Below are 19,654 nucleotides of genomic sequence, written 5' to 3' on the forward strand. Positions count from 1 at the left end.
GCGGAGTTTAAAAAAGGTTTGGACGGCTTCCTAAAGGAAAAGTCCATAGACCGTTATTAAATGGACTTGGGGGAAATCCACCATTTGTGGGATAAGCAGTATAAAATGTTTTGTACATTTTTGGGATCTTGCTGGGTATCTGTGACCTGGACTGGCCACTGTTGGAAACAGGATGCTGGGCTCGATGGACCTTTGGTTTTTCCCAGTATGGCAATACTTATGTACTTATTATTTGACTATTTTTACTGCTGTAATTAACTGTTGCTCATGTTTGATTTATTCTTATTGTACCACCGCCTTGAGTGAATTCTTTCAAAAAGGTGGTAAGTAAATCCTAATAATATAGCATGTAGCTAGATTTCAGCTTGACAGAAAATAATTCCTATTGAAGGAAATGCTGCTTTGTAATGTAAGCTTAAAGGTAGTGACAAGTCTAATTTCTTTTTCTGAAGGGACTTTGAAGTGAGCATCAATTTGAGATCTTAAAGATCTCAATAAAATATATTGTTGAATATATAGAGAGATATTTATAGAGATAATATCAACCATACCTTGTCTTTTGACAAACGATTAACGTATCTTTGTCCCATCAACTAACTAAGTCATCCATCCACCAATTAAGCAGGAGCGAGATGGGTCTTTTTCATGACTCTGAATAGTAACCAAGAGAATACTTGAAATCGTTGACTTCTTCATCAGAAGGTCAAGCAGAACCTGCCACATATAAGACTCTGAACATATCACTTCAGATAGATTAGACACAAATACTGTATCATTACTGAAAAATCAAAGCAGAAAATTCTAAAATATTTTATTAAAGTAAGATATATTAATATCGAAATCTGTCCCCTTTATGTTTTGGGCTGTCCTTCATTGTTTAGTGTGTATATATATTTTTTCTCAGGAAACCCCTCCCCCCAATCCAAAATTCTTTAGTAGAGATGGATCTGTTTCTGTACTCATTGACTTACCAACCAGGAACACAAAAAGGTCAGCACGCACATTCCTGAATCTCCACTACCCCAGTTGCAAAGGACTTAAATATAAATCAACATATGCATCCAGCTTTTCCTACATTAGCACACAACTATGGAATGCATTACCAAACACCACAAAAACAATGCACGACCTAACAAAGTTCCGAAAATTACTAAAAACCAACCTGTTCAAAAAGGCATAGCACAATGATCCATCCTAAGTACCAGACAACAAAACTCTTCCAGAACTAGACATAACCGAACTCTCTATACCTGACTGCTTCAGTAACTCTATCACTAACGAACGTTAACGCACTACCACCTTATTTCTCACGCCGTAAATGAACTGATTATCTAATTTAATCTATCATTTACTCCACCATCTACGTACTTAATGCAATACCACTTTGTATTTCTAGACTGCCCCAACTTGACATTTCGTTCTTTAGATTGTAAGCTCCTTTGAGCAGGGACTGTCCTTTTTGTTTATTTTGTACAGCGCTGCGTAACCCTAGTAGCACTCTAGAAATGTTAAGTAGTAGTAGTAGTAGTATTACATATAGCAGTAATTTAACCAGAGCTGAGATTGTGATGTCATAATGCCTCATTCCACCAATGCCTAAGAGCCAACCTCATCAGTGATGTCACAATGGCTTGATTGTCCTATATTTGTCTCACTCTTATCTATTAGATTGTAAGCTCTTTGAGCAGGGACTGTCTCTCTTTGTTAAATTGTACAGCGCTGCGTAACCCTAGTAGCGCTCTAGAAATGTTAAGTAGTAGTAGTAGTATTACATATAGCAGTGATTTAACCAGAGCTGAGATTGTGATGTCATAATGCCTCATTCCACCAATGCCTAAGAGCCAAGCTCATCAGTGATGTCACAATGGCTTGATTGTCCTATATTTGTCTCACTCTTATCTATTAGATTGTAAGCTCTTTGAGCAGGGACTGTCTCTCTTTGTTAAATTGTACAGCGCTGCGTAACCCTAGTAGCGCTCTAGAAATGTTAAGTAGTAGTATTTCTCATTCCGGAAATGGCGATTGCCACTACGGCATACTGTAAGCCACATTGAGCCTGCAAAAAGGTGGGAAAATGTGGGCTACAAATGCAACAAATAAATAAATAAATAAATACTGTGGTCCCCAGTGGCATTGGGGAAGGACTTCGCATATGCGCGAAGACTGTTGGATAACATTCTACATATTTAGGCATTGTGGACTGCAGAAGTCACGTATTGTAGCTCAAGACATTCCTGAGTGGTGGAGGACCTGGCAGTCACTGTTTCTACAAATTTTGCTGTACTGTACAATTCAGATGCCTGATTATGGGGCCCTTTTACTAAGCCACGTAAGCGTCTATGCGCGCCCAGCGTGCGCCAAAATGGAGTTACCACCCGGCTACCGCATGGCTCTTGAGGTAATTTCATTTTGGCATGCATCCGATACGCGCATCCAAAAAATAATTTTTATTTTCGGACGCGCGTATTGGGCACGCCAAGTGGCATTTTGGCACGCGTAGGTCATTACCGCCCGGTTACCACGTGAGACTTTACCGCTAGGTCAGTGGCTGGCGATAAGGTCTCAGACACAAAATGAACGCACGGCAATTTTCATTTTGCCGCACATCCATTTTCAGCAAAAATTTTAAAAAGACATTTTTTTGCAGGTATGCTGAAAAATGATCCTGCGTGCGCGCAAAACACACGGCTGAGCTACCACAGGCCATTTTTTTCAGTGCACCTTAGTAAAAGGAACCCTATATACTGTATGTTGTAGCACTGTGGCTTAGTACATGTAATGTATTATGTGCACCTCTGCAGGGCTGGCCCAAGAGTATTGACCGCAATCCCTTTTATTATTCTCCAACTCCATCCCTGCTGTCTCTCACACACGGAAACCACTTTATTCCTGCAACTTCTCTGCCAACCTTTTCCCTGGGCAGGCCTCCAACTCTCTCTTTCCAGCCCATTGGCAGGGACCTCCCTCCAGGGCTGCCGAGGAGGGGGCAGGGGGGACAAAATTCCCCGATCCCGGGCCTACAAAGGGGGACCGGCGCTGGGGTCAGGCCGCTGGCACTGCAGTCCACGGTCTCCACCCCCCCCCCCCACGCTGCCACCCCCATCGCTCCCCCTGCCGCTCCCCCCGCCGGTCTCACCTGTCTGCCTCCTCGGGTCCGGGCCCTCTGCATTCGAAGCGGCAGTCACAGATCGCCTCCCTTTGGGCCTTCCCTCCCTGTGTCCCGCCCTCGTGGAAACTGGAAGTTACATCAGACGAGGGCGGGACACAGGGAGGGAAGGCCAGAAGAGAGGCGATCTGCGAATGCTGCTTTGAATGCGGGGGCCCAGAGCTGTGGAGGCAGGCAGGTGAGACCGGCGGGGGGAGCGGCAGGGGGAGCGATGGGGGCGGCAGCGGGGGAGGGGGCGGAGGGGGGGCCTTCCCCCGGGCCCAGCCTAGTCTCTCGGTGGCCCTGCCTCCCTTCCCCCAGGACCTCTGGAAAAATCGACCACAGCCTCTAGTAATACCCATATTATAGGGTATTGCATAAGTCTATCAGAGGGACATTTCCCCAGATGCTGGGAAAATACTATTGTCAGGCCCCTACTAAAAAAAACCTTACCCACGAGTCCTGCCAACATCGACCCAACTGTAATGTTTCATTCATTTCAAAAATTGTAGAAAAGGTGGGTACTTCAGCTTCAATCATTCCTAACTAAAACCAGTTCCCTCCAACCCCATTAGTTCAGCTTCTGTGATCACCACAAGAGTAAATCTTGTCTCATTTCACTTACCAAAGCGGTCGAACAGCATCTGGAAAAATTGCTCATCTGCAACTTATGACTTAGTCAACCATCAGCTGCTTCTCTTCAGATTATCTACTCTCGGAATAGGGGAGTTTCCTTCATTCATTTTTAAGTCGGAGCCACTTTATATCCAAATGAGCTGAAGGAACGCCTCAAATATCTTCCCATGTGGAGCTGCCAACACCGTTGACCAGCATCTCTGAATGACAGCCATCTTCCCCATGCCTGGCCGGTTAAATAGTTTTGAGTATCGGCCAGCATAGTTTTACAAATTAAACTTTGTTTATACATATTTATATATAAATTTTATAATGAGGGTGATTTTCCAAACACTATTTACTAAAATAAATAGGGGCTTTTGAAAATTGCCCCCCTTCCTTTGAATAAAAGTACATGCTGATGGGTCTTTTGCATTTCTGCAGCTGATGGGACCTAGTGGCTTGTTTTGACTGCAGCTGCTTTTTGTCCTACCCAAAAGCTGCTGCCCTCAATGACCATCTAGTCTTCCCTAATTTTTAAGCTAGCCCATTATAAACCATAAAGCTGTAATTCTCTGTTGATCACCCTCCCCTCACCTATCCACACCCATCCTGTTAGAATATCAATGATATGCTTTGATGTCCCCATGCATACCTCCGACCCACCCCCGTCCTCCCACCCTGTCCGACTGTCATAGTAATGCTTGAATGTTTTCACTTATATACACTGTCAGCTAGTACATTTGCTTATTTCCGATCTGAGGAAGAAGGGCAACCTTCGAAAGCTAATCAAGAAATGTATTAAGTTATGTCCAATAAAAAAGGTATCATCTTATTTTCTTTTCCATGTTTTATTTTGTTTGATTTCTATTGATAAGCTAGTTCTGGAAGACTGCATTTCTCCAGAACAGGCAGGAAGATTTGGGAGAACCATTCTTCATCCCTGGAAATAGATAGACTTTTAGCATGTTTGGTACTTTTGCCCTTAATTGACCAGAGAGAGAGAGGATGCTGGGCTCAGTGGATCTGGTTCTGGCCCAAGAAGGGTGTTCATATGTCCTTATACTAGCCACATACTGAAATAAAGCGAACGTCACTCAGGGGCAAAGCCAGACAACAGATTGTGGGAGGCCTAGGCAAGAAGTGGGTGGGCACCAAGTGTTGTTCCCCCCCCCCCCCCCCCCCCACCACCACCACCAAAAAAATATCTAAGCTGGCAGGAAAACGTTTCTTTCCACCTTGGCAGTCTGCAGAAGGCATGCGCTGAAAACTAAGCATGCGCAGGTTCTGGTATCGTTGAGAGTAGCGTTTTTGTTACCATTAGGCGGAAGTCTTCAGCTGGTGGAGCCTGGGATCCCCACCAGCTACCGATAAATGTGCTACTGTTGGGTGGTCCTAAGCCCTAAGTGGGTGGGCCCTGGCCCACCCAGGCCCACCTGTGGCTACGCCACTGACGTCACTAATATATCCATGTGGTAAGTAGAGATACTCTGCAAACATCACATATAAGTATAAATAGTTAAAAGAAAATGATTTTTTTTAACCAGGGGGAGACAGCGCAGATCCCATGCAATAGTCCTGAGGCCAGACAGAAACACACTCCCACAGCAGCGAGCCGGACTCGTGAACATGGAATAATTTTTATGGACTTTTCCTCCAGGAACTTGGCCAAATCTCTTTTGAATGGAAGCAAAACCCGACTGGATCAATGCGCCCTCCTTTTTCTGGAGCCATATGGTAACTCTAGCACTGGATATCCAAGTAAATTCCACTGACTGGAGCTACTCAATGATTTTCAGTGGATTTATCTGCATAATGAAAGTCATGACAAAGAGCGTCAGGGCAGTCCAGGGGTGGACCCGGAAAGTATATGGATAGTAGTGATATTTGTCATTGGTATCCCGATAACTATCCAGGTGACTTAAGGACTATCACCGATCCTATCCAGCCTAATGATGACCCCACTAGCCACATCCCTATCCAACCAAGGACTTAACCCCTACATATGCGCAGATGATGTCATGATATACATCCCCTTCAAACACGACCCAACAGAAATCACCAACGAAATCAAACTCAGCCTGCAAATCATGAACTGATGGGCGGATGCATTCCAACTAAAATTAAACGCAGAGAAAACACACTGTCTCATCCTCACATTAGTTGAGGAATTATCCCATAACAGCACCAAATATCCACAAGTCACTTTTGATTTCCCCAGTGGATATGGTCAAGAAATATTTAAGTGAGGTCCTGGGGATGGCGAGTGACTCATTGCCCCCCATTAAACAAGCTCAGCATATTCTGAGCTAAGACCAGTGGGAGATTCCTTTCAGAGGCGGGACAATTTGAATCTCACATCCTGTTTGGAATCCTCCCTGGAAGTAATTACACAAACAACTACTATGGTGGTCACTTTTGCTTTGGAAACGAACCTTTTCCGGAGATGGGAAGATGGTAGAACGAGAGGGCATGAAATGAGATTGAAGGGGGGCAGACTCAAGAAAAATGTCAGGAAGTATTTTTTCACGGAGAGAGTAGTGGATGCTTGGAATGCCCTCCCACGGGAGGTGGTGGAAATGAAAACGGTAACAGAATTCAAACACACGTGGGATAAACATAAAGGAATCCTGTGCCGAAGGAATGGATCCTCAGGAGCTTAGTCAAGATCGGGAGGTGGGGCTGGTGGTTGGGTGGCGGGGATAGTGCTGGGCAGACTTATATGGTCTGTGCCAGAGCCGGTGGTTGGGAGGCAGGGCTGGTGGTTGGGAGGTGAGGATAGTGCTGGGCAGACTTATACGGTACAAATCAAAGTAGGGTATACACAAAAAGCAGCAAATATGAGTTATCTTGTTGGGCAGACTGGATGGACCGTGCAGGTCTTTTTCTGCCGTCATCTACTATGTTACTATGAGGCTTATTTTCAAAGCACTTAGCCTCCCAAAGTTCCATAGAAATCTATGGCACTTAGCCTCCTAAAGTGCTTTGAAAATATGCCTCCAAGTTACCTGACTGCAATGCAGTTTTGAAACTTTCTTCAGAAGTGGGATCAAAAGTGTGCACATTTCCTGATCTTTCAAGAGAGACACAGATGCGCTGAAAAGCTTTCTTGGCCTTTCGGCCTAGAGGACAGGCTTTAGGTGCCAATTTTGTGCTTAGATTTCCTTGTTTGTGTTTTGTAGTTTATGAGGGCAAACAATTTCAATTTTTTGATCCAGAACAGCTAAATGATTTTCTAGTAGCTAAAGAAGAATTGAATGTCATAACCTAATCCTGAAAGCACGCTACTAGGGATAGGCTTGAGATCGTAATCGGGGGGAGCAGCTGCCTGATTGATTTTTATTAATATTTTTCTGTAATAGCTTATTTCTGATATCGTGGATCTTTATTTCTTTAATTTGTGGGCATAACATTAATGTTTAATTTCCTTTAAATAGCTGAGAAGCTTTTTCTTTTTCTGTGTTTCTTGATTATCTCAGCATTTTGGAGGTATGTAATTTAAAAGTTGAATAAAGAAATAATAATAAACTAGTTTAATTAAGAAAAAAAAAGGCATAACAGACCAACATGGCCTGATGTTTAAAAGCATTTATCCAGGTAGTAGCACTGGATATCCAAATAAATGCCAGCGACTGGGACTACTCGCTGATTTTCAGTGGATTTATCTGCATATTGAAAGTCATTACAGGGAGCGTCAGGGCAGTCCAGGGGTGGACCCGGAAAGCACATGGATAGTGGTGATGTTTGTCACTGGTATACAGATAACTATCCAGGTAACTAAGGACAGTAACTAACCTGCCCTAAGTTGGTTGAGGAGTGGCCTAAGTTGGTGGAGGAGTGGCCTAGTGGTTAGGGTGGTGGACTTTGGTCCTGGGGAACTGAGGAACTGAGTTCGATTCCCACTTCAGGCACAGGCAGCTCCTTGTGACTCTGGGCAAGTCACTTAACCCTCCATTGCCCCATGTAAGCCGCATTGAGCCTGCCATGAGTGGGAAAGCGCAGGGTACAAATGTAACAAAATAAAATAGATACTATTGGAGATTCTACATGGAATGTTGCTACTATTGGAGATTCTACATGGAATGTTGCTATTCCACTAGCAACATTCCATGTAGAAGGCTGCGCAGGCTTCTGTTTCTGTGAGTCTGACGTCCTGCACGGACGTGCAGGACGTCAGACTCACAGAAGCAGAAGCCTGCGCGGCCACATTGGTGATCTGCAAGGGCCGACTTCTACATGGAGTGGTTAGGGTGGTGGACTTTGGTCCTGGGGAACTGAGGAACTGAGTTTGATTCCCACTTCAGGCACAGGCAGCTCCTTGTGACTCTGGGCAAGTCACTTAACCCTCCATTGCCCCATGTAAGCCGCATTGAGCCTGCCATGAGTGGGAAAGCGCAGGGTACAAATGTAACAAAAATAAAATAGATACTATTGGAGATTCTACATGGAATGTTGCTACTATTGGAGATTCTACATGGAATGCTGTGTTCCACTAGCAACATTCCATGTAGAAGGCTGCGCAGGCTTCTGTTTCTGTGAGTCTGACGTCCTGCACGTACGTGCAGGACGTCAGACTCACAGAAGCAGAAGCCTGCGCGGCCACATTGGTGATCTGCAAGAGCCGACTTCTACATGGAATCTTAAATAGTAGCAACAGTGGAGGAGTGGCCTAGTGGTTAGGGTGGTGGACTTTGGTCCTGAGGAACTGAGTTCGATTCCCACTTCAGGCACAAGCAGCTCCTTGTGACTCTGGGCAAGTCACTTAACCCTCCATTGCCCCATGTAAGCCGCATTGAGCCTGCCATGAGTGGGAAAGCGCAGGGTACAAATGTAACAAAAATAAAATAGATACTATTGGAGATTCTACATGGAATGTTGCTATTCCACTAGCAACATTCCTTGTAGAAGGCTGCGCAAGCTTCTGTTTCTGTGAGTCTGACGTCCTGCACGTATGTGCAGGACGTCAGACTCACAGAAGCAGAAGCCTGCGCGGCCACATTGCTGATCTGCAAGGGCTGACTTCTACATGGAATGTTGCTAGTGGAATAGCAACATTCCATGTAGAATCTCCAATAGTAGCAACATTCCATGTAGAATCTCCAATAGTAGCAACATTCCATGTAGAAGTCGGCCCTTGCAGATCACCAATGTGGCTGTGCAGGCTTCTGTTTCTGTCAGACTCACAGAAGCAGAAGCCTGCGCAGCCTTCTACATGGAATGTTGCTAGTGGAATAGCAACATTCCATGTAGAATCTCAAATAGTAGCAACAGTGGAGGAGTGGCCTAGTGGTTAGGGTGGTGGACTTTGGTCCTGGGGAACTGAGGAACTGAGTTTGATTCCCGGCCCAGGCAGCTCCTTGTGACTCTGGGCAAGTCACTTAAGCCTCCATTGCCTGCCGCATTGAGCCTGCCATGAGTGGGAAAAAGTGCGGGGTACAAATTAAAAAAAAAAAAAAAAAATCTGATACCAGCACTAAGTATCGCTGGTATCCAGATAATGATGTTGGTCAGTGGATTACCCGGATCTTCTGCACTGATATGCGGATACCCGCCCTGAGGATCACTGGTTCAAAATGTGTACTTTAAACTTATATATAAGAACTTAAGAGTAGCCATATACTGGATCAGACCAGTGGTCCATCTAGCCCAGTATCCTGTTTTCCAAACAGTGGCCAAGCCAGGTCATAAGTACCTGGCAAAAACCCAATTAGCAGCAACATTTTATGCTACCAATCCCGGGGCAAGCAGTTGCTTCTCCATGTCTCTCTCCATAGCAGACTATGGACTTTTCCTGCAGGAATTTGTCCGAACCTTTTTAAAACCCAAATACGCTAACTGCTGTTACTACATCCTCTGGCAAAGAGTTCCAGGGCTTAACTATTCGTTGAGTGGGGCAAATATCCAGAGTACAGTGAAAGGAGGAATATTTCAACAATAACTTGTCTCTACGGATATTTCTCATTTATATAAAGGCTTAGCTAAAGATTTGCTTGCTCCTTCTCATCAACATACGTAGATCTGAGAAGAAAATTTGGGGCAGCAACAAACTTCCCAAACTTTCACACTTTTATCCCAAGGCTGAAAGAACAGTGAAGAAATCGGGTCACCCTGTAGTTCAAACTCACTGTTCCAGAGGCCAAAAAGCCTCTGCAGAAATATAAGGAGGATTAAAAAATTTGGAGTGAGGGCCGACCTGAAGGGGCTGAGGTCAAAGACAGGATGATGACGGCTGGAAATGGGAACTGAGACTGGTCGAGGTTTCGTAAGGAGAAGAGTGTGTAGTGACGAGAACGGCTGGGGAGAATGTAGAGGAATGGGCTGGGGGACATGGATAAAGAATGTAAGGGGGGGATATGGACTTGGTGAAAGAGAGCATGTGAGGGAATAGACTTCGTTTTAGTTACACAAGTCACTCTAAACGTACGTAAGCAGCCAGGCTGACCACATCATCAGAGGGGGATGTAACCAGACTTGCTATGGTATTAGAAGGAGAATTCCCCCACCCCGATGCCCAGTGTGCTGTTCACTTTGCCCAACAATCTTCTTGACTCTTGCATTTGAGATTTTTTTGACAGTGGTTCCCACTGGATAAATATGAAGATCATTGGGTTAGGTGAGCTCCGGGATGGGTTATGGGAGCCACTGGTATACTTCATAGCTGACATCACTATCATCAATAACTTTTTAGTACATTTGAAAGCAGGGCCGCCGAGGGGGGGGGGCAGGGGGGGGCAAAATTTCCCAGGCCCGGGCCTCCAAGGTGGGCCCGGCGCCGTGGTCAGGCCACCGGCGCTGCAGTCCCCGGTCTCACCTGCCTGCCTCGGCTCTGGGCCACCTTCATTCAAAGCGGCAGTCGCAGATCGCCTCTCTTCTGGCCTTCCCTTCCTATGTCCCGCCCTCGCGAAAACCGGAAGTTACAACACACGAGGGCGGGACACAGGAAGGGAAGGCCAGAAGAGACGCGATCTGCGACTGCCGCTTTAAATGAAGGGGGCCCAGAGCCGTGGAGGCAGGCAGGTGAGACCGCGGACTGCAGCGGCTGGAGGGGGGGGCGGCAGTGACGGGGGCAGAGGCGGGGCAGCAGGGGGGCGGAGGCGGAAGCGGCCTTGCCCCGGGCCCAGCCTAGTCTCTCGGCGGCCCTATTTGGAAGGCAGTTCAGGTAGCAGCATTGTTGGGCCCTTTTACTAGGGCACACCGAAAAATGGCCTGCTGTAGTGTAGGCGCATGTATTGGACGCTCGCAAGTTCATTTTTCAGCGTGCCTGCAAAAAAAGGCCCTTTTTTTTAGCTGAAAATAGACGTGTGGCAAAATAAAAATCAGCGTGCGTCCATTTTGGGCCCAAGACCTTACTGCCACCCCATTGCCTAAGCGGTAAGGTCTCATTCATTAACCGGGCAGTAATCGTCACCGCACATACACTGACGATTACTACCCGATTAGCACCACACGTAGAAAATAGAAATTATTTTCTGCCGCGTGTTTTGGACGTGCGTCAAAATTAGAATTACTACATGGGGCACATGGTAGTCGGGCGGTAGTTCTAATTTGACAGACGTACACGCATAGGCGACTACACGTCTTAGTAAAATGGCTCCTGTATTGGTTATATACTATTAATAATATTGCACTACAGGTATATCCCATACTGTGGTATATGTAAGAAGCTGGAAGCGCAGTCTTAAAGCTGCAACATGACTATAGGACAGACATTTCACCCTAGAATAAAAATGTACAGCAACCTTCACTAAGAAAGCAAATAGAATGTTAGGTATTATTAGGAAAGGAATGGAAAACAAAAATGAGAATGTTATAATGCCTTTGTATCGCTCCATGGTGCGACCGCACCTCGAATATTGTGTTCAATTCTAGACGCCGCATCTCAAAAAAGATATAGTGGAATTAGAAAAGGTGCAGAGAAGGGCGACGAAAATGATAAAGGGGATGGGACGACTTCCCTATGAGGAAAGGCTAAAGCGGCTAGGGCTCTTCAGCTTGGATAAAAGGCAGCTGAGGTGAGATATGATAGAGGTCTATAAAATAATGAGTGGAGTTGACCGGGTAGATGTGAAGCGTCTGTTTACGCTTTCCAAAAATACTAGGACTAGGGGGCATGCGATGAAGCTACAATGTAGTAAATTTAAAACGAACTGGAGAATATTTTTCTTCACTCAACGTGTAATTAAACTCTGGAATTCGTTGTCAGAGAATGTGGTAAAGGCGGTTAGCTTAGCGGAGTTTAAAAAAGGTTTGGACGGCTTCCTAAAGGAAAAGTCCATAGACCGTTATTAAATGGACTGGGGGAAATCCACTATTTCTGGGATAAGCAGTATAAAATGTTTTGTACATTTTGGGGATCTTGCCAGGTATTTGTGACCTGGATTGGCCACTGTTGGAAACAGGATGCTGGGCTCGATGGACCTTTGGTCTTTCCCAGTATGGCAATACTTATGTACTTATGTACTCCTCAAAACAGGACAACTGAGAGGTTCCCTGAAATATCTATCTATTTATCTCTTTGTATGCATTTCATATCCATGGCAGCTTTCTGTTAACAGTCTGTTCCTTTTGTTTAGGAATCCTGGAGTTTATTAGCCTGGCTGTAGGGCTTGTGAGCATCCGCGGGGTGGATGCAGGACTGTATCTTGGAATGAACGAGCGAGGAGAGCTGTATGGATCGGTAAGTTTCATGGGTTTTTTTTGTTCATCTTTTTGTGTTTATGAAATTTTACAAACTTTATGCATGTTGGAGATACTGAATCCTCCCTCTTTTAAATAGGTTTGTTATAAGAAAGTTATGGAATCGTCTTTTTTGTATCAGGCAGTTTTGGCTTGGAATGATATACCGTTACAGATCAAGCAGTCTTTCAGAAATATCTAAAAGCTTATCTATTTCAAAAATGATTCATTTCCTCTGCCAAATGTTGAACGGCACCATTTGTCTTGTTGCTGTTGTTTTGATCACTTTCTTGTAATTCGCTTTGGATTCTAATTTGTTGGGGATAAAGCAGTCTACAAAAGCTAAGAGTAGATTCAATTAGATATGCTGAGATGTGTGTAAAATCTACAGGGTCAATTTTGTTTTACTTATTTATTGGGATTTATTATCCACCTTCATGAAGAGATTCACCCAAGTTGGTGTACAGCAGGTACAGTTTAATATAAAACTTACAATTTTGTTAACAGTATGACAATAGTAAAATAACTACTACTACTTATCATTTCTATAGCGCTACAAGACATACGCAGCGCTGTACACCATACATGAAAAGACAGTCCCTGCTCAAAGAGCTCACAATCTCACAATGAGCTCACAATGTTGGAATAGCAACATTCCGTGTAGAATCTCAAATAGTAGCAACATTCCATGTAGAATCTCAAGTAATAGCAACATTCCAGAATCTCAAATAATAACAACATCCCATGTTCCACTGCACTAACCACTAGGCTACTCCTCCACTAGCAACATTCCATCTAGAAGCCTGCCCTTGCAGATCAGCAACGCAGCCGCGCAGGCTTCTGTTTCTGTGAGTCTGACGTCCTGCACGTACGTGCAGGACGTCAGACTCACAGAAACAGAAGCCTGCGCGGCCGCGTTCCTGATCTGCAAGGGAAGGCTTCTACATTACTACTACTACTACTACTTATCACTTCTATAGCGCTACAAGGCATACGCAGCGCTGTACACCATACATGAAAAGACAGTCCCTGCTCAAAGAGCTCACAATCTCACAATGAGCTCACAATGTTGGAATAGCAACATTCCGTGTAGAATCTCAAATAGTAGCAACAGAATCTCAAATAGTAGCAACATTCCATGTAGAATCTCAAGTAATAGCAACATTCCAGAATCTCAAATAGTAACAACATCCCATGTTCCACTGCACTAACCACTAGGCTACTCCTCCACTAGCAACATTCCATCTAGAAGCCTGCCCTTGCAGATCAGCAGCGCAGCCGCGCAGGCTTCTGTTTCTGTGAGTCTGACGTCCTGCACGTACGTGCAGGACGTCAGACTCACAGAAACAGAAGCCTGCGCGGCCGCGTTCCTGATCTGCAAGGGCAGGCTTCTACATTACTACTACTACTACTACTTATCACTTCTATAGCGCTACAAGGCATACGCAGCGCTGTACACCATACATGAAAAGACAGTCCCTGCTCAAAGAGCTCACAATCTCACAATGAGCTCACAATGTTGGAATAGCAACATTCCGTGTAGAATCTCAAATAGTAGCAACAGAATCTCAAATAGTAGCAACATTCCATGTAGAATCTCAAGTAATAGCAACATTCCAGAATCTCAAATAGTAACAACATCCCATGTTCCACTGCACTAACCACTAGGCTACTCCGCCACTAGCAACATTCCATCTAGAAGCCTGCCCTTGCAGATCAGCAGCGCAGCCACGCAGGCTTCTGTTTCTGTGAGTCTGACGTCCTGCACGTATGTGCAGGACGTCAGACTCACAGAAACAGAAGCCTGCGCGGCCGCGTTCCTGATCTGCAAGGGCAGGCTTCTACATTACTACTACTACTACTACTTATCACTTCTATAGCGCTACAAGGCATACGCAGCGCTGTACACCATACATGAAAAGACAGTCCCTGCTCAAAGAGCTCACAATCTCACAATGAGCTCACAATGTTGGAATAGCAACATTCCGTGTAGAATCTCAAATAGTAGCAACAGAATCTCAAATAGTAGCAACATTCCATGTAGAATCTCAAGTAATAGCAACATTCCAGAATCTCAAATAGTAACAACATCCCATGTTCCACTGCACTAACCACTAGGCTACTCCTCCACTAGCAACATTCCATCTAGAAGCCTGCCCTTGCAGATCAGCAGCGCGACCGCGCAGGCTTCTGTTTCTGTGAGTCTGACGTCCTGCACGTACGTGCAGGACGTCAGACTCACAGAAACAGAAGCCTGCGCGGCTGCGTTCCTGATCTGCAAGGGCAGGCTTCTACATTACTACTACTACTACTACTTATCACTTCTATAGCGCTACAAGGCATACGCAGCGCTGTACACCATACATGAAAAGACAGTCCCTGCTCAAAGAGCTCACAATCTCACAATGAGCTCACAATGTTGGAATAGCAACATTCCGTGTAGAATTTCAAATAGTAGCAACAGAATCTCAAATAGTAGCAACATTCCATGTAGAATCTCAAGTAATAGCAACATTCCAGAATCTCAAATAGTAACAACATCCCATGTTCCACTGCACTAACCACTAGGCTACTCCTCCACTAGCAACATTCCATCTAGAAGCCTGCCCTTGCAGATCAGGAACGCAGCCGCGCAGGCTTCTGTTTCTGTGAGTCTGACGTCCTGCACGTACGTGCAGGACGTCAGACTCACAGAAACAGAAGCCTGCGCGGCCGCGTTCCTGATCTGCAAGGGCAGGCTTCTACATTACTACTACTACTACTACTACTTATCACTTCTATAGCGCTACAAGGCATACGCAGCGCTGTACACCATACATGAAAAGACAGTCCCTGCTCAAAGAGCTCACAATCTATATAGGACAGGCAAACAGACAGAACAACTAAGAGGGAAGGGAATTAAAGAGGTGGGGATAAAAGGGTACAGGGCAAGTGAGTAGTGGTTAGGAGCGTTAAAGAGGTGGGCTTTTAGCCTGGATTTGAAAACGGCCAAAGACGGGGCTAGACGTACAGGCTTGGGAAGTCTATTCCAGGCGTGCAGCGAGATAAAAGGAACGGATTCTGGAATTAGCAGTAGAGGAGAAGGGGACAGACAAGAGAGATTTGTCCACAGAACGGGGTACTCAAGGGGGGGGGGCGTAGGAAGAGACAAGAGTGGAGAGGTACTGGGGAGCGGTAGAGTGAATGCACTGATAGGTCAGTAAGAGAAGTTTGAATTGAATGCGGAAATGGTTAGGGAGCCAGTGAAGTGACTTGAGGAGAGGGCTAATGTGAGCATAGCGACTCTGGCGGAAAATGAGTTGCGCAGCAGAGTTTTGGACTGATTGAAGAGGAGAGAGATGGCTAAGTGGGAGGCCGGTGAGAAGCAGGTTGCAATAATCTAGGCGAGAGGTGATAAGAGTGTGGATAAGGGTTCTGGTAGAGTGCTCAGAGAGGAAGGGACGGATTTTGCTGATGTTATAGAGAAAGAAATGACAGGTTTTGGCAATCTGCTGAATGTGTGCAGAGAAGGAGAGAGAGGAGTGGAAGATGACCCCAAGGTTACCAGCTGATGAGACAGGAAGGATGAGAGTGTTATCCACAGAAATAGAGAAAGGGGGGCGAGGAGAGGTAGGTTTAGGGGGAAAGATGAGAAGCTCGGTTTTGGCCATGTTAAGTTTCAGATATAACCAGTGGTGTGCTGGAGCAGGCTCTCACAGGCTCGCAAGAGCCGGTTGTTAAGTTTTTAAGAATTTTGGGAGCCGGTTGTTAAAGTAGGGCCCTCCATGGCTACTTTAACAACTGGCTCCCAAAATGTGGACTTGGGCCCCCTGCTGAATTCTTTTTTACTTTGCTGGTGGGGATGCTGAGCCCTGCCAGCCAAGTAAATAGACTGCTGCTGTTCCCCGCTCCTTGTTTCCAGCTCTGAGCAGCAGGCTAGGACTTCTCCAGCATGTGTGAGAAGTTCCAGCATACTGCTCAAAGCAAGACGTTGGGAGTGGTGGCAGTCCATTTATTGGTTATAAGGTATGCCTAGCGTGCCCGCACGAAGGGAGGGAGGAGAGAGAGGCAAGTGTTGCTCCCCCCCACCCCCACCCGGCCACCCCTGGCCCTTCCAACTGCAGAGCTGGCTACATCTGGAGAAAGAGCCTGTTGTTAAAAATTTACCAGCACACCCCTGGATATAACCAAGAATAAACATAAATACAAATAAATGGGGTAAACTTGAAAACAGTGAATTGAAACCTAATAATAGAACTACCGTGAAACAGTATCAAAAATATACACGTTTAATGTCACTGGAATTCAAATACCAGAGACGACTTAATACAATGTAAGCTTAATACTAATGAAGTATCAGAACATTCAACTAACATAGATGTGATGCTAAAGATTTTCTACAATATGGCTTACCATACAGTGGGGGAAATAAGTATTTGATCCCTTGCTGATTTTGTAAGTTTGCCCACTGACAAAGACATGAGCAGCCCATAATTGAAGGGTAGGTTATTGGTAACAGTGAGAGATAGCACATCACAAATTAAATCCGGAAAATCACATTGTGGAAAGTATATGAATTTATTTGCATTCTGCAGAGGGAAATAAGTATTTGATCCCTCTGGCAAACAAGACCTAATACTTGGTGGCAAAACCCTTGTTGGCAAGCACAGCGGTCAGACGTCTTCTGTAGTTGATGATGAGGTTTGCACACATGTCAGGAGGAATTTTGGTCCACTCCTCTTTGCAGATCATCTCTAAATCATAAAGAGTTCTGGGCTGTCGCTTGGCAACTCGCAGCTTCAGCTCCCTCCATAAGTTTTCAATGGGATTAAGGTCTGGTGACTGGCTAGGCCACTCCATGACCCTAATGTGCTTCTTCCTGAGCCACTCCTTTGTTGCCTTGGCTGTATGTTTTGGGTCATTGTCGTGCTGGAAGACCCAGCCACGACCCATTTTTAAGGCCCTGGCGGAGGGAAGGAGGTTGTCACTCAGAATTGTACGGTACATGGCCCCATCCATTCTCCCATTGATGCGGTGAAGTAGTCCTGTGCCCTTAGCAGAGAAACACCCCCAAAACATAACATTTCCACCTCCATGCTTGACAGTGGGGACGGTGTTCTTTGGGTCATAGGCAGCATTTCTCTTCCTCCAAACACGGCGAGTTGAGTTCATGCCAAAGAGCTCAATTTTTGTCTCATCTGACCACAGCACCTTCTCCCAATCACTCTCGGCATCATCCAGGTGTTCACTGGCAAACTTCAGATGGGCCGTCACATGTGCCTTCCGGAGCAGGGGGACCTTGCGGGCACTGCAGGATTGCAATCCGTTATGTCGTAATGTGTTACCAATGGTTTTCGTGGTGACAGTGGTCCCAGCTGCCTTGAGATCATTGACAAGTTCCCCCCTTGTAGTTGTAGGCTGATTTCTAACCTTCCTCATGATCAAGGATACCCCACGAGGTGAGATTTTGCGTGGAGCCCCAGATCTTTGTCGATTGACAGTCATTTTGTACTTCTTCCATTTTCTTACTATGGCACCAACAGTTGTCTCCTTCTCGCCCAGCGTCTTACTGATGATTTTGTAGCCCATTCCAGCCTTGTGCAGGTGTATGATCTTGTCCCTGACATCCTTAGACAGCTCCTTGCTCTTGGCCATTTTGTAGAGGTTAGAGTCTGACTGATTCACTGAGTCTGTGGACAGGTGTCTTTCATACAGGTGACCATTGCCGACAGCTGTCTGTCATGCAGGTAACGAGTTGATTTGGAGCATCTACCTGGTCTGTAGGGGCCAGATCTCTTACTGGTTGGTGGGGGATCAAATACTTATTTCCCTCTGCAGAATGCAAATAAATTCATATACTTTCCACAATGTGATTTTCCGGATTTAATTTGTGATGTGCTATCTCTCACTGTTACCAATAACCTACCCTTCAATTATGGGCTGCTCATGTCTTTGTCAGTGGGCAAACTTACAAAATCAGCAAGGGATCAAATACTTATTTCCCCCACTGTATATCTGATGGATCAAGAGCAGATATATGATGGGAACAACAAGATGTGTGGTACAGAGTTAGTTGGGATCATTTGATGGTTAGTTAAAATCAAGGCAAGTTCTTTGTATAGTTAAGCAAGAGATAAGGAACCAGTCTGTGTAGCAAGCTAGTCCAGGTGCAGAATGAGTGTATAGTCAGTTACCCTATGTATTAAAGGCTTGGGAGAAGAGCCAGGCTTTCACCTGCTTCCTGAAGTAGAGGTAGTCTCGAGCTATACGTAGCCCCTTTGGGAGTAAATTCCAGTGCCGGGGCTATTCCTGAGAACACAAAGCAATTTAGTCGGCCGCTGACCATTTAAATCTCCTGGGTGGAGCTAGCCACTAATTGTCAGTGGCACTTAACTGGCTAAGTACCACCGAAATTCACGGTTAGCACCTAACTCAAAGCTGGCTATGTTGGGGGCGTTCTGGGGGCAGTCAGAACTTTTCCGCTTAAGTGCCGATATTCATTCCTTAAGCAGCCAGGTTTACCGCATAAAAGTCTGTTCTATCGCTATGTGTTAACCCTTGGCCGCTTAAGTGCTGAATATTGATTTTAAGTGGCTATGTGTTAGCCAGCTCAAAAATAACTGGATATTCAAAACCGAAGCCCAGACAGTGCCCAGCTTTTTATATCTGGGAATGATTCCATTGGCAGTGAGCAAAGCGTTCACTGTTATCGGCTGAATATCAACCCCTATATTGATATGCTGCACCAACTGCGCCATGTTCCCCTGGTAACAGTGGAATGATATAGTTACAGACAAAACAGGGCAGACTGTTTAAAAGCAGCCAAATTTATTAACTAAAGTGCCCGATATGGCCACTGTTTCATTATTGCTACCAAATATTACATATTAAGGGCATTTGCTTTAAACTTTGTTTTAATTCGTTTATCCAGTTCTTACATGCACATGATTTTGCTTTTTTAAACCCAAGGATGAATTCTAAGGGTGGTTAAACAATTAGGTATAAATAGTGTTTCTGACTTTACTTGTTTTGGACTGCTTTGGGTCCTACCGATCTGTACATCTGCTGTCTAGAATTTTGGAAGATGGAAATGAGAAAATAAAAATTAAGTTTTAGATGTACTCTGTAAAAGTTGTTGTTTACTTTTGCAGTGTGTATATGGATGCCTGTTCTGGTATGTGCATGTGACAATGTTTGAATAACTGTCTATACTTATGGCTATGATTTCTGAACATGCGG

General features: G+C 45.1%; 1 protein-coding gene across 1 annotated transcript in view; it reads left to right on the top strand.

Annotated features, from left to right (window-relative positions):
• FGF16 (fibroblast growth factor 16) overlaps positions 1-19,654 on the top strand; it is a 40,925-nt gene that overhangs the window by 10,821 nt on the left and 10,450 nt on the right. The window contains exon 2 of the mRNA XM_030209848.1: positions 12,334-12,437. Coding sequence (XP_030065708.1) covers positions 12,334-12,437 — 104 coding nt within the window. The remainder of the gene's footprint in view (positions 1-12,333; positions 12,438-19,654) is intronic.

This window comes from Microcaecilia unicolor, chromosome 7 (genome assembly GCF_901765095.1).
Source record: "Microcaecilia unicolor chromosome 7, aMicUni1.1, whole genome shotgun sequence".
NCBI classification, from domain to species: Eukaryota; Metazoa; Chordata; class Amphibia; order Gymnophiona; family Siphonopidae; genus Microcaecilia; species Microcaecilia unicolor.